Below are 27,910 nucleotides of genomic sequence, written 5' to 3' on the forward strand. Positions count from 1 at the left end.
TGTGGGCTGAAGCTGTCTACGAAATTATATTTTTAGCCTGTGCTCATCTGATTTCCACATGCTGACCCTGTAGCAGAAAGGAAACGTTAAAAAATTAATCTGAAAAACCTCAAGAACTCTATTAAGTCTTGACTTTGAGAAATAAACACATGGCTGTGGGGTGGCATCTACTGAAATTTATGGTGGATATGCAGAAAAGCTCATTTATCAAAGATGCTCTCGAAGCTTTGAGGAGCAGATGGCAGTGGGATAGACCTGCTTCTGGAAGCAGTCCCTGGGCGAGGAGCACAGACCTAGACAGAGGAGGAGCCACAGGCATTTAGGGCATGGTGCAGTCCTCGGTGTCAGGGATATAATTTTCCAGAGGTTTGGTCTTGATCTTGCAGCTCCTATTCATTGGATGTGCGGCCCCGTGCGCTGTTTGTGTAATCATCATGTTTTAGCTGTTGGCACACGAGCGCTCCCATTAATTGCCGCAGTTTGTTTGTTCTGGTATTTGATGTACTGAGTTGAGTTTCATCTTTTTTTTTTTTTTAATTTTATTTTTTTATTAGCCCTGTGGAGGCTGAGGTACAGTGAATTCTTTGTATGGGATTGTTCCTTTGAGACCTAATCTTGCTGGCTTTGCTTGTATGAGTAATCTTTGCTAGCACACAGAGTCCCGGCGCGATGGCAGAGCTGGTGCCAGCGTGCTGGTCACCACTTAGCAGCCTGTTACAAATACTCATTTCAAAAACTACCTGTCCCTCTGCACGCTTGGTTGTAATCTTTGATGAGGGTTCAGTGCTGGGGAAATGGCCAGATGTTTGCCAGAGGTCCCGATTCCTTATCTTTGGCATCAGAGGTTTGGGTTTCACGCTCGCTGCTGTTTCCCAGCTCAGACTAAACAGCGTCATTACAAGGTATAAACACTCGGGTTTGTTCTCAGCGCCCGCAGGAAGCCGGCACAGGCAGCCAGTGCCTTGGCCCCGGGAACAAAAGCTGGTGGCTGTTGCAGAAATGGAAGAGGCAGGCAGCCTTTGGAGCTGATGCTGCTGCCACCGGAGCACGGAGGTGGGACGTCACGGGAACGGGGTAGCTGTGGGGTTTCGGGCAGGAGGAGAGCCCTGGTTCCCCCTGGACACAAAAGAGCTGCTCCCCTGGCAGAGTGGGGAAGCGGCCGAGCTGTGGCTGCAGCAGTGGGGTGATGCTCCTGGAGCAGCCAGGCAGGTGAGGCACAGGTTTGGGGACGTGCAGGTCACCTGCTGGGGTCCCACACAGATAGTGGAAGCATCACCCAGGAAATCAGCTGGAGCAACGAGGAGGTGTAGCTCTTGTCCCTGGGTAAGGGACAGCTGTCCCCCCGAGGAGCTGACTTGGTAAAAGCCATCCGTGGGATAGGTTTGGTGATGTGACACTTGTGTGTGGGTTGAATATCAAGGGCAGATGTGTGCCCAAAGGAACTTTTTCTGTTTTGGGTTGGAGTCCCCTCATCCAGTGGGGACAAAAGGAGGGAGGGGGCAGCCCACAATGCTCGCATTGACTTCAGTGCTGGGATTGCTGCTCCGGTCCTGAACAAGGCTATTGAGCTAACAGGGTTCAATAGCAGGTGAGCATGGGCTTTAATAGAGTTCAACTGCCAACCCCCACCCAAAAACGGCTGTACAGCCTGGGGAAAACTCCCAAGAATAGGGGCTGAGCCAGTCATGTTAAAAAAAAAAAAAAAAAAGCCTACATTAAAAGAAAATATCTGTGTTTGCGGGTGATACTGTGGATCTGCCTCTTTCCCTCTGATCTTTTGTTAGTCTTGTACTGATTGAGCTGCCTGTTGGAATGCCATTATACTGTCAGTCACCCCAGGAACATTTATTTCATATGTTTTAATCTCCCTGCCTCTGTAGTACCAATGCCACTTTCACTAGAGTGAAGCCAAGTTAATGTCATTAGATTACATCTGAGCCAGGGGAAGATGAAAGATAATTCAAAGTTACTCCGTCAGGTTGGGAGCCTAAGTATTGCTCCTCCCCTCCTCAATGCTTCCAGAGCTGGGGAGTTCTGACTCCTAATTAATGGATTCTTGGGATTTTTTTTTCCAAGGTGTTTTTTTGTTGGTTTTTTGTTTGTTTGATTGTTTGTTTTGGTTTTGGCTACTTTGTAATCTATGCAATCCCTGATATTTCTGAGTCAAAGGGAAGAGAGTAATCTCAGATGCTGAAGGGGTCTGGGGTGGAGGAAAAGGAGTATTGTTGGGAGGGGACATGCTCACAGCAGCTGTGAGCAGCTGCATCCCCCCTGGAGCTGTGTCCCATCCTCTGCCTAGAACCAGAGTGAAATCAGAGCCTGGGGATGGAGGAGTCGGGCTGCTCCTGGAGCAGGGGCTTTGAGTCTTTGCAATCCAGCAGTGCATTCTGTGAGTGAATAGAGTAAGTGTGGGAGGCAGGGTGGGAGTGCTGGTGTAGGGGGCAGGAGTGTGTGGTTGGTGTCAGGGGGACATCAGGGCAGTGAATACAATTTACAGGTGGAGCAGGACTGGGGTGGCCTTCAGGAGCAAAGACCTTGTTGCAAACCCCTCTGCACGAGGGAGGTGCTGTAGCAGTAGTTGCCTTGAAGTGATCATCTCCCCACTTTTCTTCAGCCATCCTTGCTGCTTCTGCGAGAAACACCAGCTCTTTGACTGAGTTCAGGGTGTGCCCAGCCCAGAACATGACTTGTGTTATTGGACACTGAGTTTATTTGGGTTTCCACTCCGTGCTGCCTGTAGGAAGGGCTGGTTTAGCAGCACCTTCTCCTTGTCCTGGGAACATCTAATCTCCCAAACACATTTGAATCACTAATAGCATCAAGCACAGCCTGCAGCAGTTTCTCTGGAAATTGCAGCCTTGGACAGCCACATGCTGAAGAGATCAAGGTCCTTGTTTATGTATTAGCTGTGTAATCAAACACCTCCTGTACTGAGCTTGCAGGGCCAGGTACTGTGCAAAAAGGAAACAAAAAGGTGGTCTTGGCCTCAAAGTGCAGCAAATTCACTGTAAACAGCAGGTGGAGATGGGCTGAGCCTGGCACAGAGAGTGGTGATTGGGCCACATGGATCTCCTGGGCAAGGAGTCCCTGCAGATGGAGGATGAGGTGGGTCTGTGGCTGGCTGAAGTGACCTTTCTTTGCTGGGGAAAAACAAGGGGGGAAAGGAGCTGGAAATGCTGGTGAAATCAGGGCTGGAGTCACTGAGTCTATATAAGATAGTAACTGGTTCTGGTGCTCACGTGTTTTGCCACTGCCTGGACTTGGATACTCCAAGGGTTTTCAGTAGAGATGTGAAACAGTTTGGAGGTTGGTGCTGACTGCTGGGAGATGTTGCGGTGTGCCTCAGTTTGCCCACGTGTAAAGGGGAAGTCTCTGCCCTGTGCTGCAGGGATGGAACCAGCAGGGCTGGGCTGTGACCTCTCTCCAGCACAGACACGAGGAGTTTCTGGGAGTCTGGGGGGTTCAATACCACCCTGAGCAGGTGAACCCCACCAGAGCTGCTGGCAGAGCAGCTGTAGCCTTGACACAGCTTTGATTGTCTGTCCTTGTGCACGTGGATGGAGTGTCCAGGGATGGCACTGTACAGGCACTCCTCACGAGATCTCCCTGCAGAGAGCCAGGGCTGGGCTCTTTCCACTCTTACTCCTTAAATAGACCCCAAAGGGTTTTTAATTTTTGGTGGTTTTTTTCCAAGCATTTTGTATCTACATCTCCCTTCTGTTTTCTGTTAATGGAGAAGTTAGTATCTGGGGTTTGTATCTGTTCCTGATGATGGACTGAGCTCCTGAGTTGGCATATTAGGAGAAGTCAACCACACATCTATGGGAAAGCATCAAAAGAAATATTGAGATTTTACTGGACTCTTCTTTCCAGGTGCTGTGGTCTGCACAGGGGTAAATTGGGGAGATTCTGAAGTCTATAAACCCATCCTCCTCTTCAGTACTGCTTCACACCTCAGTCCTGGAGAGAACAGCACCTTTCTCACCCACCTTCTGCTCTGCCTCAGCCCGAGATGCTTGGAAATAGAGCTCCCCTGGCCCTGTCTGCTGGTGCTGAGCAACTGTGAAAATATGGCCTTGGCTGTCCAAGATGTTGTCAGTAAAATTCTCAGAGCCAACTCTCATGGAGAGCAGAACAAAGCTGCAGCTGGCTGGGGTGAGAGCTCATTTATGGCAAAAATTGGGATAAACTTTAGAGAAGCAGCAGACTGACCTGCTTTAAGCACTCCAGTCAGATTTAGTGAGTCTCCATCCCTGCACGTAGCCTGTCCTGCTGCCTTGGCCCTGCTGCCTCCGGGGGGCTCCTGGGGATCATTCCATCGAGTCTGGGTCCAGGGCCATGCTCTGGCCACGCCATCACCACCAGGATGTCTTTACCACAGCCCAGCTTGGATTTCACCCTGACCTTTTGAAGTTTATAATGGGAGCAGTGAGGTCTGGGGAGGGGGAAGGGAGCTGGTGCATTTTCAGAGAGTTCAGAGCAAACAAGCAATGATCAGAAAACCTGAGAATAACCCCCCGTGAGCCCCCTGTGTGACGCAGGCACTGAAACTCCTGAGATGCTAATTATGCTTTTTCCCTGGAGAATTCTGGGATAACTCAAACTGCTTTAACAGGGAAACAGCAGATGCTGGTGAGGGGCAGCAGGGGCGGGCGTTGTGGCCATAAATCTTTGCAAATTCTCATTATGTGCAGGTATTATGGGAGGGAAGTGAATTAGGCTGCAGTTAAATTTGTGTTGCTGGGGTTGGATAGGGGGGTCTTACCCCATTAAAAGACCCCAAGTGGGGCAATGAGGGTGTTCATGCAAGGTCTGGGATCATCCTAGGGATTGTGACAGTGGCTGGTGTTTCTGTATTTCTCCTGCATAACCCACCTCCTGGAAAATTCACTTTTTCATGGCTTGGGGTTAAACATGTTCAGCTCCAAACTGTGCCCACCTGAGCCCTGTGCCAGGAGCTACGTGAGCAGGATGGTGCCTGCAGTGAGAGTATAAATAGAGTTGCTGGAGGAAGTGAATTATTCCTGGCATTTCTTCCATTGAATAATGTGATTCTGCAGGAGGAAATCTTTCAGCAGAAGAAATCGCCGGTTCCCTTCGTGCATGACAAGACCATCCTTCTTGCTTCCTGGAAGTGAGGAGACTCGTTATGTGCTCTCTGTCTTGCAACACCATCTGTTGCAGGATATGAAGATCCCTGCTCAAACTCCCCCAGGCTGCTGAGTACATCTCTGGTGGGAGATAGAGGAGAAACTTCTTGCTGCCCCAGGGGAGCTTTGGAAGCCTCGTGTGGTTGATTTCTCCATGGCCAAGCATCTGTGTCCAAGTGTCACATAAGAAACTCCTGCTGGGGCAATTCGAGGCATCTGGAGACCTTTCTTGCACCAAACTCCTGCAGATTTGGTGAGATCCTGCCTGGTTCCCAACTCTACCCCTGGACTGCAGTTCCTGAGCACAGCTGGTGGCTGCAAGATGGGATATTAGCAGTTGGATAATTTCTTTCCACAACCACCCTTCTCACATCATCCCTGGGGAGAGATGTTCAGGTTCAAGTGCAACATCATGATGGGAAGCTGGCTATTTATTGATTTAATTATTTATTTCTCTTTCCAGTGGGGTCTTTTTTTTTTTTTGTTAAAAATTGCAAAAAGCCAGGCTGATTTGTTCTGCCATTGCCCATTGGAAGAGGGCTCCCTCCCATAAACCAAGCTGTCTGGGGAAGCCCTTGATGGAAAATCACCAGATCAATAGTTTTGCATTCTGTGTTTTTCCATGTGTGGCTCTGTGTGTTCCTATCTGCTCTCAGTGTTGCATTTTGTCATTACCATTTCACTTCTGTCTTCAAGCTCTTGTATTGTAGCACAGAGCATCTTCTGACATTATTTAAACATTTTTGCACAGTCTGAACTGGACTCTTTGGGAAGCCTAATTACAGGGAGAAATCCCAAGCATTGGCTCAGTAGAACAAGTGAGGAAGCATCTGGATTTCCCACCTGGGTGATGCTCCTGACTCCTCCAGCACAGAGTTAGTGAGTGGAAGGCTGGGGATGCGATGCCCAGGGGAGATGTTGTGCCAAGGAGGTGCCTGGCTCAGCTGAGCCACCCAAAACACCCTGCAGGTCAGTGACCCCACAGGACTGATGTGCTTCAGGCCCCTGTAGCCAGCAGGACATGTTGCTTTTCCCATTTTGCAGCTGCACTTTGGCTCCGCAGTTGTTCCCTCAGTTGGAAAATAGCTCTTTAAATCCCGTTGGTTTCCAGCATTGCTGGACTCCAGGTTGTACCTTGCCAAGTTTTGGGTTGGGCCTCATTAAGAAGCTATTGGGAGGTCCCTGGGTCTCCAGGTGCAGCAAGGCACAGCTTTTCCCTGCTCCTGGGGGACCTGTGCCCACAGCAGGGTCCCCAGGCCTGGGTGGGGGAAACAGTGGATGCAGTTAGTATTGTGCCATTAACATGCTGTGATGTGGATAGGTTAAACTGGTGATGGCAGGAGGAGCCTGGGTGATGTGCCAGAGCCACAGGTGAGGGAGCTCTCCCTTCTGTGAGACACAAGCACTGGGTCAGTGGCCTCATCTGGCATGTTTCTCATTTGCCCAAACCTTGCTGATAGAAAATGTTGGCAAAGCCCCATCCCATCCCATCCCATCCCATCCCATCCCATCCCATCCCATCCCATCCCATCCCATCCCATCCCATCCCATCCCATCCCATCCCATCCCATCCCAGGTGTTTGGCAGCTTGGTGCCATGCCATGGCCATCAGCAGCACTGATGGAATGGAGGATGAGGAAATTTCTCCACTCTGCCCATGGGGAAAGAGGCAGAAAAGCACCCGGAGCCTCTGGCAGAGTAAGGCAGAGCACATGGGACCTCTTGGCACGTGTTCAGCCAGTGTTGATGTCCCCTGGCTGTGGTGAGAGGGAGTTTGGCTGGGACAGGCATTGACCATGGGTGTTCAACGTGTGCTGAGCTTCCCTTGGCACCAGCCACATCCTCCAGGCTGCTCCTCAAGCTGCTGCTTGTGCTGAAGGTCAGGAAAAGTTCCCCTGATGCCTCTCACAAGGGTTGAGGGTGCTAATCCCCACATGTGGGCTAAATTCCATCTTGGGTAATTCTGGTCTCTGCCCCTAAAAGCAAACTCTGCCTTTTCAGTTGGCTCCAGTTGCCTTTGTTCCCTGTGCATGGACTTGCTGGGCAGAGCCCCACCAGAGGGCTTGGGGTGTTTGGCTTTTAATTGCTACAAAGTAGTTGTTCTGAAAGACAAAATAGGTTTTTCTGCACGCAAAAGCTGCATGTCACAGCAAGGCATAAAGTGAATATTGTGCAATAATCCCGTCCTCCTGCACTGCTGAGCTCTGCTGTGTGAATATGAGTATCTGTAAATGTTTGCCTGGTATTCAGCATTCTTGTACGTGTGTGGCAAAGGTTGTTATAGCCTTCATCACCTCTAAAGGAGGATAAAAACACAAAAGGAAAATCTCATTGCCTGCAGCAAGCAGAGCACAGGCAGTGGCACGCAGAGCTGGGCCAGAGGAGCATGGTTTGGGGTTGACAGCTGGCACAGCCACGTCCTGTGCAGGGCTTGGGGAGCCCTGGCTTGTGCATGTTCATTCCATGGCTCCAGAACCCTCTGAGAGGAGATTTCATGGGGTGGCTACTGAGGCAGTGGGTGTCCCTCCTCCCCCTCTCTTGTCTCCATCTGTACTATCAGCAACAGGTTGGAAAGAAGCAGAATTGGAGACTTTCTCAAACAGCGTGAGATTAAGCTGTGAAATTGGCTGCCACAGGAGGTTTTTAGCTAAAAGAATCTAAAAAGGGTTCTGGAAGTGCTTGGCAAAGAACAATGCACAGGAGCTGCTAAGTGTGATGGACAAGAAACAAAGTCCAGCTGAGGGAGTTGCCAAGTCTCATCTGGGAGGTACCCAGGGCTCTGCTCCTGCTGCTGGCACAGGAATTATCTTGTGGATCACAGCATCACCCAGGGAGGCTCATTTTCCCATAACTGTTACTGGAGGGAAATTATGGTTGGTGTTGTTTGGTTAACAATCCAGCTGGTGTGCAGGGATGAATTTTTGCAGTTGGCATCACGTGGTTGATAGCAAAGAAGGGAGCATTTCCACTTTGCACCATGGTCTGGGTAATTTGGGAGAAATGACCATCAAACCCCTGTTCCCTGTCAGCTCCTGTGCTGCCTGCAGGGCAGTAGCCAAACTCCTCTGCCCTGTGCAAACCTGCCTGGGTTTAAGGGCTGCCAGAGGTTTCTGAGCAGGCACAAAAACCCCCAAAACAGTTTGTGGGTGGGTGTGAATGGCTGAGAGTCAATGTGTGTCCTGCAGAGCACCAAATGCTTCTTGTCCAGCTGCTCAGTTGGACCCTCCTTAGGACCAGGGACAGGATTTTGTTGGGCACCTGAGGAGAGAGAGGTTTGGGGGCCAGCATGGGCATTGCCATGGCCTGGACAGCACGTTCTGTGTCATGTCCAGAGCAGCTGAGGAGGCTTTGGGACACACTCAGCTGCCTGGTGGTGAGCTAGGGCCTGATGAACTCCCAAAACACTGAGCTCATTGCTAAAGGTGCAGCTGGGAGGGCTGGGATGGGTTTCCTGCAGCCGGTGAGCGTGAAACAGAGCCATGATCTGTCCCTACAGCATTGCCCTGCCCGGGCTGTGTTTGCTCTGACCACAGGCAGACACGAGGTGCTCAGAGGCTCAGACACAGGAGTCACACTGAGCTGAAACCTTGTTTTGTCGTGCCCAGGATGTGATCCCAGCACAGGCGCCCGGAGCTGCCTTTGTCACAAGTCGTGATGCTGCTCTGCCTGCTCCTGGCCCGGCCACCCTTCCTCCCAGCACAGCACATCCTCTGGAACAGCCTCCCGAAGGGTTTAGTAGGACGTGAAAGCAGCCTGGGGAGGGGCTGCCCGGGCTGACCCAGATGCAGAACACGCAGCTAATTGAGTTTGACCATCGCCAGTGCCCGGGTCGGGGTCAGCCCTGGGCAGCACCACGGCTGCTTTGTTTGGTGTTGGACAGGTTGAGCTCTGCACTGCCTGCACAGGGGGGTCGTGGCCCCCTGTCACATCCTGGGACCTGCTGTCCCCACGGGGCGATGTGACAGGGTCAGTGAGCTGTGCCTTTCCAGGGGGCTGCACCGTGGAGTTCACAGCTTCATCTGCCCCAGGCTTCCTAATTGCACTGGAGTTGTCTGGCCGAGTGACAGCACAGCACTGGTCACAGCTGATGCCTGGGTGTGTCCCCGTTCTTGGTGCTGCCATCCCTGCAGTCAGCCTGTGGGGGATGCATTTAGGAGTTGTTTGACCCCTCAGCTTCCACAGATGCAGCAGCCGAGATGTCCAGAGGGAGCTCTGTCCTGGCTGGTCTCCCAGGCCAGCCATTAAGCACATGGCACGCACTGGGAGGAAAGTGCACGGAAAGCCATCCCGTGCCCGTGCTGTCCTCAGGGAGAGGGCACTTGCCACACCTCCAGATGTAGGAGTGGAACCCGGAGATGATCTCACTCCTGCCCTGACCAACCTTTTCCAGCTCACTCCCAGCCCAGAGCTGTAAAATGGATTCCAGCAGGATGCTGGAGATGAGGAGCAGGGAGAGACCTGGGCACTGTCCCACTCTCTTCCCCTGGCAGCACCAGTGGTGGCAGTGCCAGAGGCTCCAGGCACATCCGTGCTGGGAGCCACAAGCCATGGTACTTGGGAAGGAAAAGGGTCAGGAAGGAGCTTTGGGGAGTGAATAACAGCCTCAGCTGAGGCAGGGCCAGTTATTCCTGGTGATATTCCTGCTGGAGGACATGGCAGATACAGATCTACCTGCTCCCCGAGCTTTGGAGGAAAGTAAGGTCAGGGATGATGGGGACATCCCCCGAGCCCTGCTCTGCAGAAGGACTTTCAGGCACAAGTCCATGGATCACCCTGACATTGCTGACTCGGCCACGGGCCTTTCCCTCAGCAGAGACTTCCAGGAATGCCGTCCTTAACATCTCCCACTAGGCAAATCATAGCCAGCATATGGTTAGGGAGAAATTGGATTTACCCTGCAATCTAATCAATGTTAAATAACAGTAATTCTAACTCCGAGCTCCGTGTTTAAAGTGCTGTTGGTCTCTGGGGCTCATTGGAGTTATTTAATCTAACGAAATCCCATTACTGTCTCATGAGGGTGCACCACGGGGATGTCCTTCCTAGGAAGGAAAGCAACGGTTAAAGAATTGGCAGCCAGGGACAAATATCTTGTAGGGGAAAGGGGCTGAGTGCAGTAAGCTGAGGGTTTCACCTGGCAGGAACTCAGAGCACTTTGGCTGCATCCTTCCAGGGGTGACTGTCATTGCTCAGGACATGGGGGTGGGGAGCACATGCCCAGGTTCCTCCTGCCACGTCCTTGGGCAGGCTGTACCATGTGGTGCCACCTTTTCCTTTTTCCTGGCCCAAACAGGAGTTATGTTTCTTAACCCATCTCAATACCCAGAATCGCAGTTGCTGTGCTTCCTGCAGTGGGTTGTTCTCAGCACTGCCTCTCCCCGTGCTGGTCCTGGCTGTGTTGGCTACTGGACTTTCATGGAATCAGAGAATCAGCCGTGGTGTGGCTTGGAAGGGCCTTACAGACCAGCTCGTTCCAAGCCCCCTGCTCTAGGCAGGCACACCTTCCACTAGCCCAGCTTGCTCCAAGCCCCATCCAATCTGACCTTGAACACTTCCAGGGATTTAAGATTGTTTCCCCCAAACCTGCTGTACTTTTTTCCATTTGTGTTAAGCAATTTTTCATAATCTGCTTTATAGAGGGAGACAGGAACTCTTCCGGGTCACATTTCCCACACTGGCTTTGTGACAATTTTTAAGCTTTCAATCACTCACATCACAACAGAATCAAGCCGAGCCTTTTGCACCAGTTGCTTTCCTACATGCTGAGCATATTGTATTCAAATATCTTGGAATTCTGTCAGCAGAAGGTAGGGACTCTGCTGCTGTCAAATACCAGCTGGGCAGCATCCTGTGTACTGGGGGAGTGCTCCTTCCCCTGTAGTGTGTGCTCCAGTTTCCCATTATTACTTCTTTATTAAGACTAATACTCTGCATCACTCATTTGCTGCTAAAATTGGAACCATTAGAGCAGTAAGTGACAATTACCTTTTGAGAGGTGTGAGGTGGGAGCCCAGTGTGGTGCTGCCCCAAAGGAGAGGGATCAGAGCTGCATTTCAGCTGTAAATTCCTGTCTCACACTGGACCAGCTTTCTAGGGACAGTTGGGATGACTGTCAGGGGTGCTTGGCATCCTCTAGAGGAAGGATTGCACCCATAGGTGCTGGGAGAGGACATGTCTGGCTCACTGTCTGTGGATGTGATGGGGATTGGGGGTGGTGAGGGGTTGTGGCTCTGTGCTGCTGAGTTGCCTTGGGACATCTCTGAGCTGCTCATCCCCACAGAGCAGTTTCTTTCCTCGCAAATCATCTCTGTGCTGCAAAAAAACCCAAACAAAACAAACATTAAAAAGGAGCATGTGTGGTAATTTAGTCATGTCATGTTAAGTGCTCCTAAAATCACGTCTGTGCTGCACAGCAGCATGCCAGAGCTCCCTGGAGGAGACGATGTGGCAGGGTTAGGTGCAGAAAGATGGGGCAAAAGAGGGATTTCTGCAGGAGGAAGGGTGAGATGTGCCCTGGCAAGCACTGCAGGGCCAGCCCTTGCTGTCTGAGGGGTGGCAGTGGGTCCTGAGCAGGGGCTGGGTGAGGCTGGCAGGGTCCCTGAGGTGGCAGTGGGTCCTGAGCAGGGGCTGGGTGAGGCTGGCAGGGTCCCTGAGGTGGCAGTGGGTCCTGAGCAGGGGCTGGGTGAGGCTGGCAGGGTCCCTGAGGTGGCAGTGGGTCCTGAGCAGGGGCTGGGTGAGGCTGGCAGGGTCCCTGAGGTGGCAGTGGGTCCTGAGCAGGGGCTGGGTGAGGCTGGCAGGGTCCCTGAGGTGGCAGTGGGTCCTGAGCAGGGGCTGGGTGAGGCTGGCAGGGTCCCTGGGGTGGCAGTGGGTCCTGAGCAGGGGCTGGGTGAGGCTGGCAGGGTCCCTGGGGTGGCAGTGGGTCCTGAGCAGGGGCTGGGTGAGGCTGGCAGGGTCCCTGGGGTGCCATGGGAGCAGGGGTGATCCTGGCTGTGCTGGCTCTGCTCATTATGCACGTCCCTTTCACACCACCTTCATTATTCCCTGGCTATCTTGTGTCATTAAGATATCAAGTTCATTTAGGTACATCCACATTGGCAGTTTAATTATGTCTGGGTACTACTCTGTATTTTATTCATGGACTATCTGGGGGCGGTTGTCAAACACAAGACTGGGAGATAAAGGTTGGGTGGCTGCAGAATGCTAATGTCCTGCTGGTTCCCTTTTGGCAAGTGCACATGCCAGTTATTACCAAACTGATTATTTCATTCATTAACACCACATACATCAGCTCCCTTCACCCGCTATTGTTGTATACATTCATCTTTTCATAAACAATTACCCGACAAAGTTGAGAAAGGCAAGTATTGGGAATTAATGCTCTGCTGGGAAGTTCCTGGTGTGGGTTTGTAACAAGGTGCTGGGGGTGTGTAGAACGCTCTGTTAGAGTGATGGCTTCATTAATCAAATTAGGGACAATAGCATGTCACATGTGTGCCGTGGTTCCCAACAACCCGCCTGTGCTGTGCCAGGGGCTCGGTGGGTGGAGCTGCCTGGACACTTTGTGGTGACATGAAATCCAGGGCACCCTGTGGGAAGGCTTGGAAAGCAGCTGGACCATGATCTCATTCCCCATTATTATTGGTTTTTGTAGTACTATCATTATTATGATGAGGAATATTTGCGTTGAAAACAGGTTCTTTGTGTGTTGTTCCTGACTTTTTTTCCAGCTTCCTCATACTGCTTTTCCCAAGCTGGAACCCTGTGCAATAGGATTAGAAGTGGTGGTGGGAATGATTAGGACATCACAAGCGTGTAACCAGCTGGGGAACAGAGCCCCTGCCATGTCTTCTTTCTACAGGTTTTGAGTGTAAAAGCTGGTGATGGAGAAAAAAAATAGCAGGGAGATGTGAGCAGTGAAGAGAAACCAAATCTTGAACTAAGTGATTCCTGCAGCCTTCCTGGAGAGGGTGGTGAGAGCCAGCAGGAAGGACTGGCGATGCTGCTTGCCCAGAGGGAGATCATTCATAGCATTCTCCAGCTCCTCCTGCCCAGCACAAACCCCTGTGAAAGGGATCAGACCTGGAGCTGCTCCCAGCCATCCCCTCCAACACACACGTGGTTCTGGTGTGGTGTCTGATTTTATTTCTTCAGGTACTTTGTACCCTCAGCTGTTTCCCCAGGCAGGCTCTCTCCCTGGGATGTGGAGAAGGAGCAGCTGCAGGAGGCCACCAGTACAGGCAGAATCAATTCAGCTTTTCACTCAAGCAGACACGCTCCAAAAGTAATGCTTCAGGGGTCACACTGCTGCACTGCTCCAGTGCAGGATTTGCAAACTAAATAAAGGATCTGAGTGAGTTTTAAGTGCCTAACTCCCTTAGGCCCCTTTGGAAAAAACCCCACTGGAACAACTAAGAAGCTTTCACTGTGCGTTTGCAGAAACATTAATCCTCCTTGCTATGTCAAGTCTCTTTGATCACACTTCAAAATCTTCATCTCCAGGGGTCCTGCCTGGGCTTTCCAAAGTGGCTTAAGAACAGAAGACCCGGGCCCCCAAGACTCAGAGTCCTTTTCCAAATCCCTCCGTGGCTCTCCATGGCATGGAGAGATCACATCGTGCCAGGGGTCCCTGGTCCCACTGCCCTGCAAGGTGGGACCCCACCATGGGTGATGGGTGACTGTCATAATGGGATTTAAAATCTCTGCTGCTCTAAAGAGTGTCAGTGTGGGCTTAGCCAGTTCTTTCTGTGTTTCCTTATGTATTCCCAGGGAAGTGTAATGAAAGGAAGCACACTCAGGCTGGGTTTTCTCTTTGGGGATGCTGAGAAATGAATGGTGAAGGAGGGTTGGTGTTGCTAAGCAGGGCAGCCCTGGAAAAGGAGAGGCTAGGAGTCATCTTCAGGAGCTGAACTGAACCCTCCAGCCCTTGCTAGTCCAGTTCTGAGTGAGGAAGAGCAGTGTTTATTGACCTGGATCTAAATTACTCAAGTTGACTTATGAACCTGAGGGTTTTTTCCATCCATCCATATTCTGAAAAACACTTAATCTTTCTTTCTTTTTTCTTTTTTTTTATTATTTTTTAAATTTCTTTTCACATTATTGAGCTGTGTTCACTCTGAACATCCTCAGTATCACACTAATGCCCCAGCCTCAGCCTCCACATCCCTTCCCTGCAATGTGAAGGTGAGCATGGTACAAACCTAGAGACCAGCCAGAGCTGAGCTGGCTGCTGTGTCATTTACCTGTGAAATTTAGATCTGCTGCAAACTAAAAGTCCCTGAAATATGTCAGTTACTGGATTAGACAGTGATGCACTCCCTGGGAGAAGGTGGAATTGCTGAGCACAGGGAAGACTCTTGTGAGTAGTGGCTAAACTCCCTGCTGACGTGGGGCTGGAGAGACCAGCATCCACCTCTGTGCAGCTCCCTCTGCACTGCCCCTTGCCTTGCCCAGAACTTGCAAGTTAGGCCAGGAAGAAACTTTTTCAGCTTTCTGTTTTCTGGAGACTTTTGCACACTTTGCACTTGACTGCTTTGCTCTGGGAATGAAAGTACAGAAGCCTTTCCTAGCCATTAAAGTTTCATTTAACAAAAGGGCAAAGAATTGACATAGGAAGGATGAAGAACCACTGCAAGAGTGAACTTGTGTGACTCTATATTTTAGATCATAGCCTGAGGTCAGGCTCCCTTTTTTGTAATACAGATAAAGGGTTTTTTGGCCATGCAGCAGGAGGAGATGTGTAGTGATACATAAAGAAGTCACCTCTAAGCATAATTTAAGGAACAAGCTCTGTTCTCAACAGTGAGGTCCTTTCAGGTGTCTGGGTGTTTCATGAAACTCTGCACACACAGATACACACCCAGATGGGCACACACCATCTCCAGCAGTACAGGGCATGCTGCAGGGATTTCCAAAACTTTATCATAATCTCTGTTGAACTGTTAAGGACTCCACAACATCTTCATGGACAGATCTTTTTATCTCTGCAGGTAAGGGAGAAAATCCATCTCCTTGCTCCCAAAACCTTGGCAGCCAGTTCATAATCTCCAGAGACACAAGAGTGTCCAGAACTCCCCAGGTGTGGCTGTAGAGCCCAGTGGGTCCCAGCTTGTTGCATCCACTGCCCACTTCCAATATTATTCCCTACCTCCAGCTTCAGCTGCCTTAATTTAGCTAATTTAGTCCCTGCACTTACTAGGTCTTGATTTTCACTCTCTTAGATTTTGTGGCATTTCTTCAGAGGGAAGGAGAATGGAGAAACACTGCTTTTTGTTTGTTAGTTTGTTTTTTTGGTTTTTTTTTTTTGGTTGGTTGGTTTGAGTTTTTTTCTTGTTGTTTTGTTGTTTTTTTTTTTCACAAATCACCTCCATTCCTTGTTTTTTCTGTGTCCTTCCAATTTTCAGGCAACTTTTTATTCCCCTTTCTATTGTCTGCAGCTTCTCTGTCACCACCCCTCTCTCCAGCTCCAGTTCCCATCCTCTTCTTCCACAGGAGGAGCACATGCACTGCAGTGAGTGTGCATGGCCTGCGCTTGCACCAAGGAAAAATGAGGCAGACATGGCAAACGAGCAAATTGCATTATGTATTGCAGGCAATAATGTAGCTCCCAGGGGACAGAGATAATGTAGTGAGAGACAAAGGAACAATAGTTCTTGCTGGCCTGAGCACTCACATGATTGTGGCCTTTCTGGAATTATTCCTGATTTCTGTGTGATTGTTTGTGTCAATCCTTTGACTTTTCACTTTTGTCTGGCTTCTTCTGAATCAAGCCCAGAGCTGATAAGGGATCAGGATGTGGGCAGAGGCATCCCTCAGCACCAGGGATCGGGATTATTTTCAAGATGGCTGTGATTTTTGGGCTTTGTCTGTCTAGGGGACTTTTTCTGTAGAACTCATGGTTTGGGTTCCTGCTTTCTGGTGAGGGCAGATGTGCCATTGGCAGTGGGAGGGAAGCAAGGGAGATTCCTTGAGTTTTGGGTGCAGAAAGAGGCACCAGGATGAAACTGGTGGAATAGCACATGTCCCCAGGCCACATCTGGGTTTGGGGCTCTTGCAGGACACAAGGGACTGGTGATCCATGGTTTGCAGGACACTGAGCTGTCCCTGTGATGGGGATGGATTTCCTCAGCAGCCTAGATGGTGAGAAGCTTTCCAAATCAAAGCTCCACCAGCTTTTAGAAAAATCCCATCCGGGATGTTTGCCTGGGGGCTCCCCAAGGTCCCTCTACAGAGACAGCAAGGCTCTAAGATGTGCTTTGGATCTCTTCTCTTCTCTTCTCTTCTCTTCTCTTCTCTTCTCTTCTCTTCTCTTCTCTTCTCTTCTCTTCTCTTCTCTTCTCTTCTCTTCTCTTCTCTTCTCTTCTCTTCTCTTCTCTTCTCTCTCTTCCTTCTCTCTCTCTCTTCTCTTCTCTTCTCTTCTCTTCTCTTCTCTTCTCTTCTCTTCTCTTCTCTTCTCTTCTCTTCTCTTCTCTTCTCCTCTCCTCTCCTCTCCTCTCTCTCTCTCCTCTCCTCTCCTCTCCTCTCCTCTCCTCTCCTCTCCTCTCCTCTCCTCTCCTCTCCTCCTCCTCTCCTCTCCTCTCCTCTCCTCTCCTCTCCTCTCCTCTCCTCTCCTCTCCTCTCCTCCTCTCTCTCCTCTCCTCTCCTCTCCTCTCCTTCTTTCCCTCTTCTGCTTTTTCTGTCTCATCTCTCCACCTTTCTCAGACATAAGCAAATTCCAGGAAGGCATCAGTTGTCTTTAACACCCAAAGGAAAAATCGAAGGGAAGGGTTCAATTACTTCATGAAAAATGAGTCTCCTAACGGAGGTCTATCCATTTGCTAGTTGTGCTTGTTTTAAAACTGAATTATAGAGACTGCACATTTTTCCAGAGACAAATGCATTAATTTTTCTCCAAACAGACAAGAGAGAAGCAGAGGGAAAATAAGATAATAAGAGTTTCCACAGTGATTTATATGCCTTTGTGAAAAATAATGGGGGCAGACAGCAGTGTGTTCCAGCAGCTGGGAGGAAGGGGCAGGGGGGTGGCAGGGACGACTGCAAGGAAAACTGCCAAAGTCCAAGTCTCATTGTTGGTTTTAGATGATATAAGATCACTTTATGTCTCTGACTGGCTTGAAAAATCTCTCTTTCTCTCTCTCTCTCTACACATATAAAATATAGACCATATGATGCACTTAAAGCCAGCACAGACTATGGTGTTTATACAGGAAAGGATTGTGTTTCTGGCCGACCTCTCCCCAGCCCTCCTTCTTCTGACGAAGGATAAACTGGGACCTTTAGAAAACAAAGTGGTGGCTGCAATTTTTAACAGATTTGCTCTTGTATATATTTATACAGGGCAGGCGAGCCCTTCCCCAGGGCCTGTGGGCAGAAACCAGGGGGGTTGAGTTTATTTATTTTTTTTCTGTTCACTTTGGTTTGATTTATATGGTAAGAGATATTTTTTATTATACTGCATAGTAAATTGGGGTTTTTTATTGCTCATGAGAGCTGTTTCCCAAAATTGGACTATTTATATAGTACACTGATTGCAGTGTATTTCTGATCTTGATGTCTAACTGTAGGGAATAAAAACACTTACATAAAATCAGATGCTTTTTAAGAAAACCTTCAACTTCTCTTGAAATAAGATGAAATGGGTAACTTTTTCTCAAGATGATGATGTGGCACTCAGCAGCTCCCAGGAAATCATCTTGGTTTGGTGACTAAAGACTTTTGGTGGGAATTGGAGGCTCTGGGAGGTTTTGAAGCAGTTTTGTGGTTTGTCCATTGATGTAATCCACAGGAAACACATCCGTGGGGCCAAAGGCCACCAGGGCTGTGGTACCTACACTGATGTTTCTCTCCAATTATGGGAATCATTCAGTGAATTAATTCCCAGTTGGTTTCCCAGCAGAAAAATCCTGCAGCATTCAGATGGATGTGAGAGTAGAGGGAGGCTGGAAGTGATGCTTTAAAGCAAAACTTAAATCTGTTCCAGGGCAGATGGTTAATTGTGTTGTTCAATTTATTTGCCTAATGCAAATCACATCCCATTTGCCCGTGGCACCAGGAGAAGCAGATTCCTGTTTGTTTTGCTAGAAGCTGATGTTTCAGGGAATATTCTGCAGCTCCCACGTGAACCTCCTGCGTGTGGTCCCACAGGAATATGACTTGCACACAGGACAAACAGTGGTTCCCATGGAAAGGTGCTGGCATGGGGATAAAATTATCCACGTTGGTTTGCAAGATGCAACCTCTCATGCTCATGGCTCCAGACCTGAGAAGGTGCTTTAGCATCCTCTTTTCCCCTTCCCAAACCAGGCACCAGGAAGTGTCTGTGGGGCTGGATTCCTGCCTTGGGCTAAGAGGGTTTCTCAGGGAACTTCCCAACTTCCCAAAAGGGCCTAATTGAAGCCTGTAGAGATTTTTCACAGATTCATGGCTTTTCAAAGGAGAAATTTGCATATTAATAAGAAGCTGTTCAGACTGATTGGCTTAATGTGTTTGGGGTAAGTATAATTAAATGTCAAGGGAAATATATCATGAAGTAATGAAGCTGGAGTTAATTTATCAAAAAATGAGTCCTAAAGAGGGAGACACTTCCAATAACAAACAGTTCTTTAACCTTCCTCCTTAAGATGATTTGCTTAGTCAGGGCAGAAATGTGTGGTCTTGAAGGTCCTCGAGTGAGAGAGACATGAGGTGGTTGTTGGTTTGGGGATGGAGGTTTTTCCATAGTCTCACTATTACAGACCCTTCTGTCCTGGCTGAGCCCATCAAGAGGGTTCCCCCAGGTCCAGGTGGGGGAAAGAGCAGTCCTGGTCTCTCCAAGACCAGCAGCAGCTCCTGTGCATTTCTGGGAGAATGTGCCCATGTAAGATTTCAGGGGTGCCCTTAGGGAGGAAGAATGAGATTGAGATTGAGATTTATTTATGTCAGGTGCTGAACCATTTGAACCCATTATTTTCTCATCGCTCAGTCTTTACTCTTTGAACTTTTCAGAACGTGTGCCATCTCCTGCTCTGTTCACATCCTAGCTGGGCATAAACCCCAGCCCACACAGGCACATCTTTAAAACAAAAATTGCAATGCAGGGTCTGAAACTGGATGGTTTAAGATCATAACTGAGGAAGGTGAGGTCCAGGCTGAAGGCTGTGCTGATCCCTGTCAAGGCTGTGGCTCCTGGCATCCTTCTGTGTGATGGAGAGAGGTTGGGAGCTCCCTCCTTGGTGCAGACATGCAGTGGACACACAGGCAAGGACTTCCCAGCAAAACTCTGCTTTAGGTGAGTGCTGGCTTCTTGGGATTTGTGTCCAGCCGTGTCCTCTGCTGTCCTCTTCCAGCAGTGACTGACCCTCCTGCGTGCTGGGATGGCAAAAGGGAGCTCGTGATTTGCACGTGCAAGGGAGAAGGGCAGGGTGCAGGGATGTGAAAGGATCATGTCCATTGTCTCAGCTGGAAAATCCTCCTTTGGAATAACGTGACGTAGAGGGGAGTCAGCAGGTTGTAACAAAGAATCACTTCTCATTTGGGAACTGCATTGGAAATATGATGAAATCACTGTGAGCCCGATTTTCTTCCTTGTAAGAATCAGCTGGTGCTGCAAGAATTTGGCAAATGACACACCTTGTGTGTGGAGCTGTGCCCACTGCTGGGGTCAGGCTGTCACTGGGAGAGGTACCTGGTGCTGGAGAGAGCAGAGGTGATGAGTGTTGGGTCCAGGTCTGATGGGGACAGGAGGAGTTTGTCTTTCCCAGTGCACGACTTACCCCACTCACTGGAACTGCTGGGAGAGGGGCTCTAAGGCTGGGTTAAAGAGCTCATGGCCAGCCAAGGGGGAAGCAGTGCAGAGCTGCCTGATGAACCCAGCCCCAGCCCCTACCCTGGCAGAGAAAGATCCTTTAGAAGATGCCTGGTGGTGTCTCCATTCCCATACAAAGGATGGACACATGTTGAAGGGGCAGTGACCAAGAGCCCTGGGGCTCTTCATCTGTTCCTGGTAGGCAGAGGGCTGGGATTTACCAGCAATTATCCATTGGAAAGAAAAGAGCTCTGAAACACCCCTTCCAAACCCCAGCTGGACAGCCCAGAGGAGGTGGCAGTGCCACCTGTGATTGCCTCAGTTCCAATGAATTTCTTGTTCCAGCAGAGAAAATCAATGGCTTGCAGGGCTAACGACATCAGGGAGTTTCTGCCTGTCCATAGCACTTAGGCACTGGTGGTCTCCAGACGTGCTTTCCAGTGCTGTGCCTTTTTGGGAGCCTTTTGTCACAGTTTCCTCTCCCAGACTGGCCACAGGATGGGACATCCCACGGATGCTGGGACATGGGGATCACTTCTCAGCACAAGGAGCACAGGAGGCCCCTGGGCACCTGCGTGAGCACAGTGCTCTCCACTACCTGCTGCCCTCGAAGCAGCAGCCCAGTCCGTCAATAATTAATCACAGCAATTAGACAGAGGGTTTGCGTGCTGTAATTAGCTCTGATGCACACAATCTCCATCCCCAGGAGAGCAGTGGGACAGGAGCTGAGCACGGGGAGCACAGCAGGGGCACAGGGCTGGTGAGCAAAGCCCCCTCTTTGCGTGCAGATCACCCCCATCCCCGTGGCTCTGCAGCCAGGGGGGCTGACAGGAGGGGAGCTGACATAAAGGGGGCTGACAGGAGGGGAGCTGACATGAAGTCACACTGTGCTGCTCTGACAGGCTCTCCTGGGGGTGTGTGACCCCCTTACCTGGGGACACTGCTGCTTCCTGCCAGCTCACCTTGGCTTGGCCCCATGTGCCTTGGCTGCCCTGACCCCAGCCCAGGATTGGGGATGCTCCTCCTGAGCAAGGTCACAGCCTGAGGTCCAGGAAGGTTTTTCACCTCTGGAGTTTCCAGGAGACAAGCTGCATTCTCCACAGCATTCCTTAGATGGGTTTCCCAGCTCCTGAGGAAGGGACGAGGCTTCCTGGCTGTGACCTCGGGACAGGGTGATACCAGATGTGACCTGGAGCTGGGTGTCCCAGTCCATTCTGGAGGCACTGAGATTCCTGGAGTGTTTTCTTCTTTAATGCTGAGGTGGTTAAACCCAGGGATGAAGGGAGTGGAGGGTGCCCATGGCACTTGGTGTGCAGCTGGGAGGGAGGCTCTGCTGAGGAGCCCTTGGGTGGACACATGGACACCTCTGCCAGGATGTGATGGGCATGGATGGGATGGCTGTCTGCCCTGGCCCACTCAGGGCTTTGGGGCTGGGGCTGGGTTAGGGGCTGTGGTCACACCTGGCTGTGCTCAGTGCTGGGGGTTTGGATGAGGCCACAGAAGACACCTCGGGAGCTGTGGGGGCTGTGTTTTAGGTGAAGGTTTGCACCCGTGTCAATCAGACTTAAACTTCAGAGGGAGCTTAACTGGAAGGAGAGAAGGGAGGGACAGGAAAGCATTTTTGCTGAAATGCTGCTTGACAGACACGGCGTGGAAACAGCTGCTGCTGGCTGCAGACGTAATGAGATACATAAATATAAATACTGAGATTGCTCAAATAAACGCCAGCATGCTCTGTCAGGAGGAGCTCCTGGGGCCAGCAGCAGCCACAGAGGCAGCAGATCTGGGGGCTGGAGCCAGGAGAGGCTCTGTCTCTTGGAGAGCTCTGTTTGGTGTTTGGGAAGGTGGCACAGAAATGGTGTGCTGTGTCTGTCCCCAGGGCAGTGACTGGCCCCGCTGCCTGGGCTCTGGCACAGGTGGAGGTGGCTGCCTGCCACCAGGTCTGGTTTTTGGGGTACTTTGGTGAGTTCCTGAAAGAGTCAACACGTCCCATGTGCTCTGAGAACTGTCCCTTTCATCCCAGCACAGCTCGGTGCACCTCAGTCACAGAACCCAGAATGGTTTGGGTTGGAGGGGCACTAGAGCTCATCTCATTCCAAGCTCCCCTCTCATGGGCAGGGACACATTTCACTAGCCCAGGTTGCTCCAAGATCTGTAAAACATTATTTTAAAATAGTTTTTAACATTCTAATCTTTCATTATGTCTGTGGGTCTCTACCTGATAATGAAAATAATCTATGCTTCTTAATATACAGTAAAAAACAGAAAAAAAACTTCCTTCAAGATTTCAGTGATTAAGATTTATTCTACTTCTAACATTTTTCAGTAAAGTTTTTTCTTTGCTTACTTGGACCTATTTGAGATTAACAATCAGATATTTCTCATGTTGAGGTCTACCTTGGATATTCACCTATAATGTGAAATTTTATCCCCTTGATCTGTCACAGTTGACTGAAGACATCACTGGCTTTGAACACTTCCCTGGGCAACCTGTGACAGGATCTCACCACTCTCATAGTAAAGAATTTCTTCTTAATATCTGATCTACTTTTTTCATACTTCAACTCCTCTGGAATACTGGTGATGTAAAAACCTGTGTGCTGGGAGGGACCTCACTGCACTGGGCACAGGGACCATGCTGTGGTGGCAGGACAGCCACCTCAGCACATCCTGTGGAAGCAAAATAATCCAGAGATGGTTTCCTGACAGTGGGAATGAAGCAGTCCTGCTGGACACCTTTCTGAATACAGCCAAGGGAAGGATCCACCAGAATTTCAGCAGGTGATATGCTCATCCTGCATGGTCTGCAATGGGGATGAAGAGCAGAGACAAAGGAAATTCCAAGGCCCCTGACTTGTTTTGTGAGGGTGCGGAATCAAAATTTCCCTGTGCATTATCTTTCTGCAGAGAGAATGCCTCTACAGCAGGATGGGTAAGGATAAGAGAGACCCAGGGCTCCTTGTCCTCTCCCAGGACTATTCCTGCCTCTTATTTTGCTCCAAGCTCAGCTTAATCCATCCTTATTAAAATCAGTGGCAAGGGTGTCCTTTTACTATTTATGCCAGTTGGGTTTGATTTTACATCCAACAACAAAACGAGTGTTTTTCTTTTTTCCTTGCAGACCTCTCTGATCTTTTGCCTCTCTCCTTTCAGCTCCCTCAGTCTCACAGCTTTTCTTGGAGGTTGTTTTTTTTTTCAGTTTTTCTCAGTTTCCTGAAATGCATCTTTCCGTGTATCGATTTCACCTGAGATCTAAAGGAAGGCAGAGCAGGAGGCTCAGCTAACTGCCATGTACACTCACAGCTCATCAAAGCAAATACAGAGCCTTGTGAGAGCTGCTGGGGCAGCACAGCCCCTGGGCTTAGCAGCTGGCCTCATGGGAGGGAGGAATTAATCTCTTTAGGCAGCATTTTTGAATTTATATATCCATACACGCTCCTGGTTACATCAAGTTATCACTCTTGCTAGAGCATCTTTCTTTTCAGTCATCTCTTGAACATGCTGTAATGGTGCTTCTGGGAGTGTGGGCTGCAGATGGGGGAAGGGAGTTCTTGTGAGAGCGAGTTCTGGGTTTTTTATAAATTCCTCTTGCAGAGACACTGCTTAAAATTATTTGGAAGAAAAAGAGAGATGGTGGGGGAAGAAGAAGACAAGTTGCTGGTGACAGCAGTGACCCAGGGAGCAGCACACACCTCTGGGGGGTGTGAGATTGCACCAAGCCACGATGCTGGCTGTGCCTCAGTTTCTCTGTCCTCCTTGTTTGATAGCTTCATGATGGAGAAGGCTCTGTGCTTCCCCCAGGGCTGCTAGCTCTGTCACATGCCTGTCACCACGGTGTCTGGCTCCCTCCTGGAGACAGAAATTCTGGCACTGTTTCTGTGGAGAAGTCAGAGATGGAATAAGCCCCCTCAGACAGTTTGTTTTCCCTCTCTGCCCTGCTACTCCACCCTATCTAGAGGGTCCCATCCACCCTGTGACCGTTTTGCATTTCTGGGAGCAGATTTGGCCCTTCCTGACCCTTTTCCACAGGGCCCAAGGTCCCACAGCTGATTGCAGAGCTGTGGGGCTCTTTCAGAAAGAACAGCATTCCTTTGCTAAGTTTTCCCTGCAATGATCCCTTCAGTGGCACTTCCTTAAAAGCAGCACTTGCCACCACAACTCCCTTTCCCACCACTGCCTCAGGCTGGGGTGCTCCAAACCCCAGCCAGACCCTGGGCATTTCTTGGGAGGAAAATCAAGCTGCAGCAAAGCTGCCAAGCAGGGAAAAGCTAACAGAGGACAGAGTTCCCCTGTACAGTTTGCTTTAAGGTGTTTGTTACCACATCCATTGACAGCTCATCCCTAGCCATGAAAGCAGGGAGGGTCCTTGGATGCTCTAACACCTACCCAGGGGTTTGTCCTTCCCCACCATTTCTTTGTGTGTATCTCACTGGTTGGACCAGTACCTCAGGCTAGTGACAAAGATGGAGAAAGCACCTGGCAGCTGGAGCAAGGTGCCCCCAGTCCAAGGTTTGTTGGGGTCAGCGGTGCCTTCCTGCTTCTGTTGTGTCTTACAGCCCTGCAGCTCCTCAAAGGCTGTGCACTGGGAAGATCCTGATTGCCAAAGTCACCACCACCACCTCTGGGAAAGCCCAGCACTGTGTCCACAGGCTCTGTGGGACTTCTTTACCCCAGGTGGAAAGACCTGACACCCTTTTGAGGCTGCAGCCAGGGCAGTGGGAATGCAGCTGAAGAACCCAAACTGAAGTCTGTGCCATTCTCCTGCCATTCTCCCGCCCTTCTCCTGGTTGTTCAGTGTCTCCTGCTCTTGCTCAGCATTGACTCTCAGCTGTGGAAAGTTGTTCCAGGGACAGGGACCAGTGAGGATGGAGCTGGCAAGCAGTGGGGAAGGGGGTGTGACTTGGTTTCTTCACCTTTCCAAGGGTTCAGGTGCTCCCAGATGTCTCAGTAGCTGCAGGGCAGCACCACCACGTCAGAGAAATGTGGGCTTGGTGCCCGTGGGGGGAAAGGGCAATTCATGGAATCACCAGAGACTGGTTTGGGTTATAAGAGTCCTTAAAGATCATCCCATTCCAACCCCCTGCCATGGGCAGGGACACTTCCCACTCACTGTCCCAGGGTGCTCCAAGCCCCAATCCAACCTGACCTGGCAGGGATCAAGAACAATCACAGCTTCTCTGAGCAATCTGTGCCAGGGCCTGCCCACCCTCACAGGCAAGAATTTCTTCCTAACATCCAATTTAAATCTGCCCTCTTTCAGCTTAAAGCCATCACCCCTTGTCCTGTCTGCCACTCCCTGCCACTGTCAGAAGTGAGGCTCCCTGAGCAGACCCCTGCAGAACCATCTGCCCTGGTCCAGAGCAAAGAGAGTCCAGCCCAGTACCTCCTTCCAGATGGTATCAGGCACCCACAGAGAAATGTCTAAAAGCTGGGGACTGTAGTTCTCCTCCTGTTACCTCCCCCCAGTTCAGGGCAGTTGGGTTTGGAGGTTTCCCACAGCTGAAGGGGCACTGGGACTCTGATGCTTCACTGCCACCCCTTTATTTCAGCCGCCATGAATTTGGCCAGTCTGTTTCTAAATCATTTACACTTTTGTCTTTTGCAGCATCAGGTAAACTGGCAAATTGGCAAAAAATCACGTCAAATTCTGCTGTAGAATTATGTTCCACTGTAGAACATTGGCATCTGCTCAGTAAATGCCACATTTATTGTCAGCAGTGATTCCCTTCATCTTCAAATCATTCAGGATGCATGAGAGGTCCTTCATACTCCTCAGCTTGGTTATTCCCCAGCCTGAATGTCCCAAATTCTTGGAGTTACCCCTCAACAGAAACCCTCAGCAAAGATTTGACTTTTTGGGACCATGTCTTTGCTCAGCCTCCATGTAAAGTGGTTGCAAAGGGAATTGTATTAGGAAGGCCCATTCCTTATTCTCTCATTTGTAACATAACAGCCTGGGGTTTGGTTATTATTGCTGTTTTTAGCTGCTGTTGTCTTTCCATTGTTGCTTTTTTGATAGATGAGTTCAATTTTGCTGGCATATTGCACAGGTTTGCAAACCAGATGTTGCTGCTGAGGGATGGTTGCAGTGAGGTGGGCAGGGATCAGTTCACCTCACACAGGGGTCAGAGCCAAGGGCTCAGGGTGAGGGGGCTGCTGTTGCCATGAGAAGTGCTGGTGGCATGGTGCTGAACCTCCCCAGGGCTGCAGCCACCCTCATCCATCCCCCATTCCCCCTGGGAAGGACAGGACTGTGGGAGGATCAGGGAAACTGCTGGGAGCCTGGGAGGCAGGATGGATTTGTGTGCAACCAAATGTGGGGGTGGGAACCTGGCGTTTTGTAGGTGCTCCTGTCTGGGTGTGGTGTAGCAGTGATGTGTGTGAGGGGTGGGATGTGGGGTACCATGCAAGTGGGATGAGGAGGAGAGGGAGAGGAGCTGGGAGTCACCTGTCCTGTGGCTCCTACACCTTCCTGGTGTGCTTTGTCTAACATGAAAGAGCTCGGGGTATCCAGCCACCAAACATTTTTTATGTGGCATCAACTTGCTGTCTCCTTGGAAATACCAGAAAATAAAGTCTTGCCTCCTGGCCCTTGAAAATTCCTCTGTCCTACAGGAAGGGAGTGTTGTTACTCCAGGAATTCACTGTTATTCCAGGGAATTGAAGCCTTTGTGCAGGAAACCCCAATGTGGGCAGGGAGGAATTTAAAGGGATAAGGCATTATGATGTTTGAGATGTGCAGTGTTCCTGCCATTGCAAGGATCTGGTGGGATCCCACCCAGAGGGCAGGGCTTGAACAGGCAAAATGAATTCAGGTCCAATTCCAGGTAAATGGGCAGTGAAAGGAAGTGGGAAATCAAGGACGAGTTCGGGTGTGTGCAGAATCAGAGCATGCAGAGTCAGGGGCCTCCTGACAATGACTGCTGGGAGGGGAGGGCTGGGCCAGAGGCAGGAGGCTCAGGATCCCCAGGACATCCCCAGAGCTCTGCCCACCTCAGGGGATTCTGGCACTAACGTGTCCCTCGTTCCCTCTCCGGCAGGGACCTGATGCCCAGGACACTGGAGGGGCAGATCACCATGGAGAAGACCCCCAGCTACTTCGTCACCAAGGAGGCCCCAGCCCGCATCTCCTCCATGTCCAAGGGCACCAAGCTCATCGTGGTGGTGCGGGACCCCGTGACCAGAGCCATCTCGGACTACACCCAGACGCTCTCCAAGAAGCCTGACATCCCCACCTTTGAGAGCCTGACCTTCAAAAACAGGACTACAGGCCTGATCGACACCTCGTGGAGCGCCATCCAGATTGGCATCTACGCCAAGCACCTGGAGAACTGGCTCCTCTACTTCCCCATCGGGCAGATCCTCTTCGTCAGCGGGGAGAGGCTCATCAGTGATCCTGCAGGGGAGCTGGGCAGAGTCCAGGACTTTCTGGGCCTCAAGAGGATCATCACTGACAAACACTTCTACTTTAACAAAACCAAGGGCTTCCCGTGCCTGAAGAAGGCAGAGGGCAGCAGCAAACCCCACTGCCTGGGGAAGACGAAAGGCAGGACCCACCCTGACATCGACCAGGAGGTGGTGCAGAGGCTGCGGGACTTCTACCGGCCCTTCAACATGAAGTTCTACCAGATGACAGGCCAGGACTTCGGCTGGGACTGAGGCTGAAAGAAATAATTTAAGAAAAGGAAAATATAATATAATATATATATTTTTTTTATCAGTAGAGAGGGGGGAAAATACAGAAGAGAAAATAATAGCTGTGCTGAAACATGATTTTCTCTGATTTGTTTTTTTTCTTTTCTTTTTTCACGCTGCTTTCTTTCGTTTCTTCTCTCAGAGGAGAGGTGCTGTGTACATCCAGAAAAGGAGGCTGGGAACAGCAGCCTGGTCCTATTGGTATGGGCAGCTTCCCTCAATGGCCCCAAGGTTTAGTACTGCCTCTGTAAAAAAACACAGGTGCAAAGTTTTTAGAAGTGACAGG

The 27,910-nt window shown here is 50.3% G+C and overlaps 1 protein-coding gene across 1 annotated transcript in view; it reads left to right on the forward strand.

The window, feature by feature from the left end:
- LOC134051941 (heparan sulfate glucosamine 3-O-sulfotransferase 3A1-like) overlaps nucleotides 1-27,588 on the forward strand; it is a 29,354-nt gene extending 1,766 nt beyond the window's left edge. The window contains exon 2 of the mRNA XM_062506061.1: nucleotides 26,970-27,588. Coding sequence (XP_062362045.1) covers nucleotides 26,970-27,588 — 619 coding nt within the window. The remainder of the gene's footprint in view (nucleotides 1-26,969) is intronic.
- Nucleotides 27,589-27,910: the final 322 nt, after the last annotated feature.

Source organism: Cinclus cinclus, chromosome 20, assembly GCF_963662255.1.
Source record: "Cinclus cinclus chromosome 20, bCinCin1.1, whole genome shotgun sequence".
In the NCBI taxonomy this organism is placed as follows: Eukaryota; Metazoa; Chordata; class Aves; order Passeriformes; family Cinclidae; genus Cinclus; species Cinclus cinclus.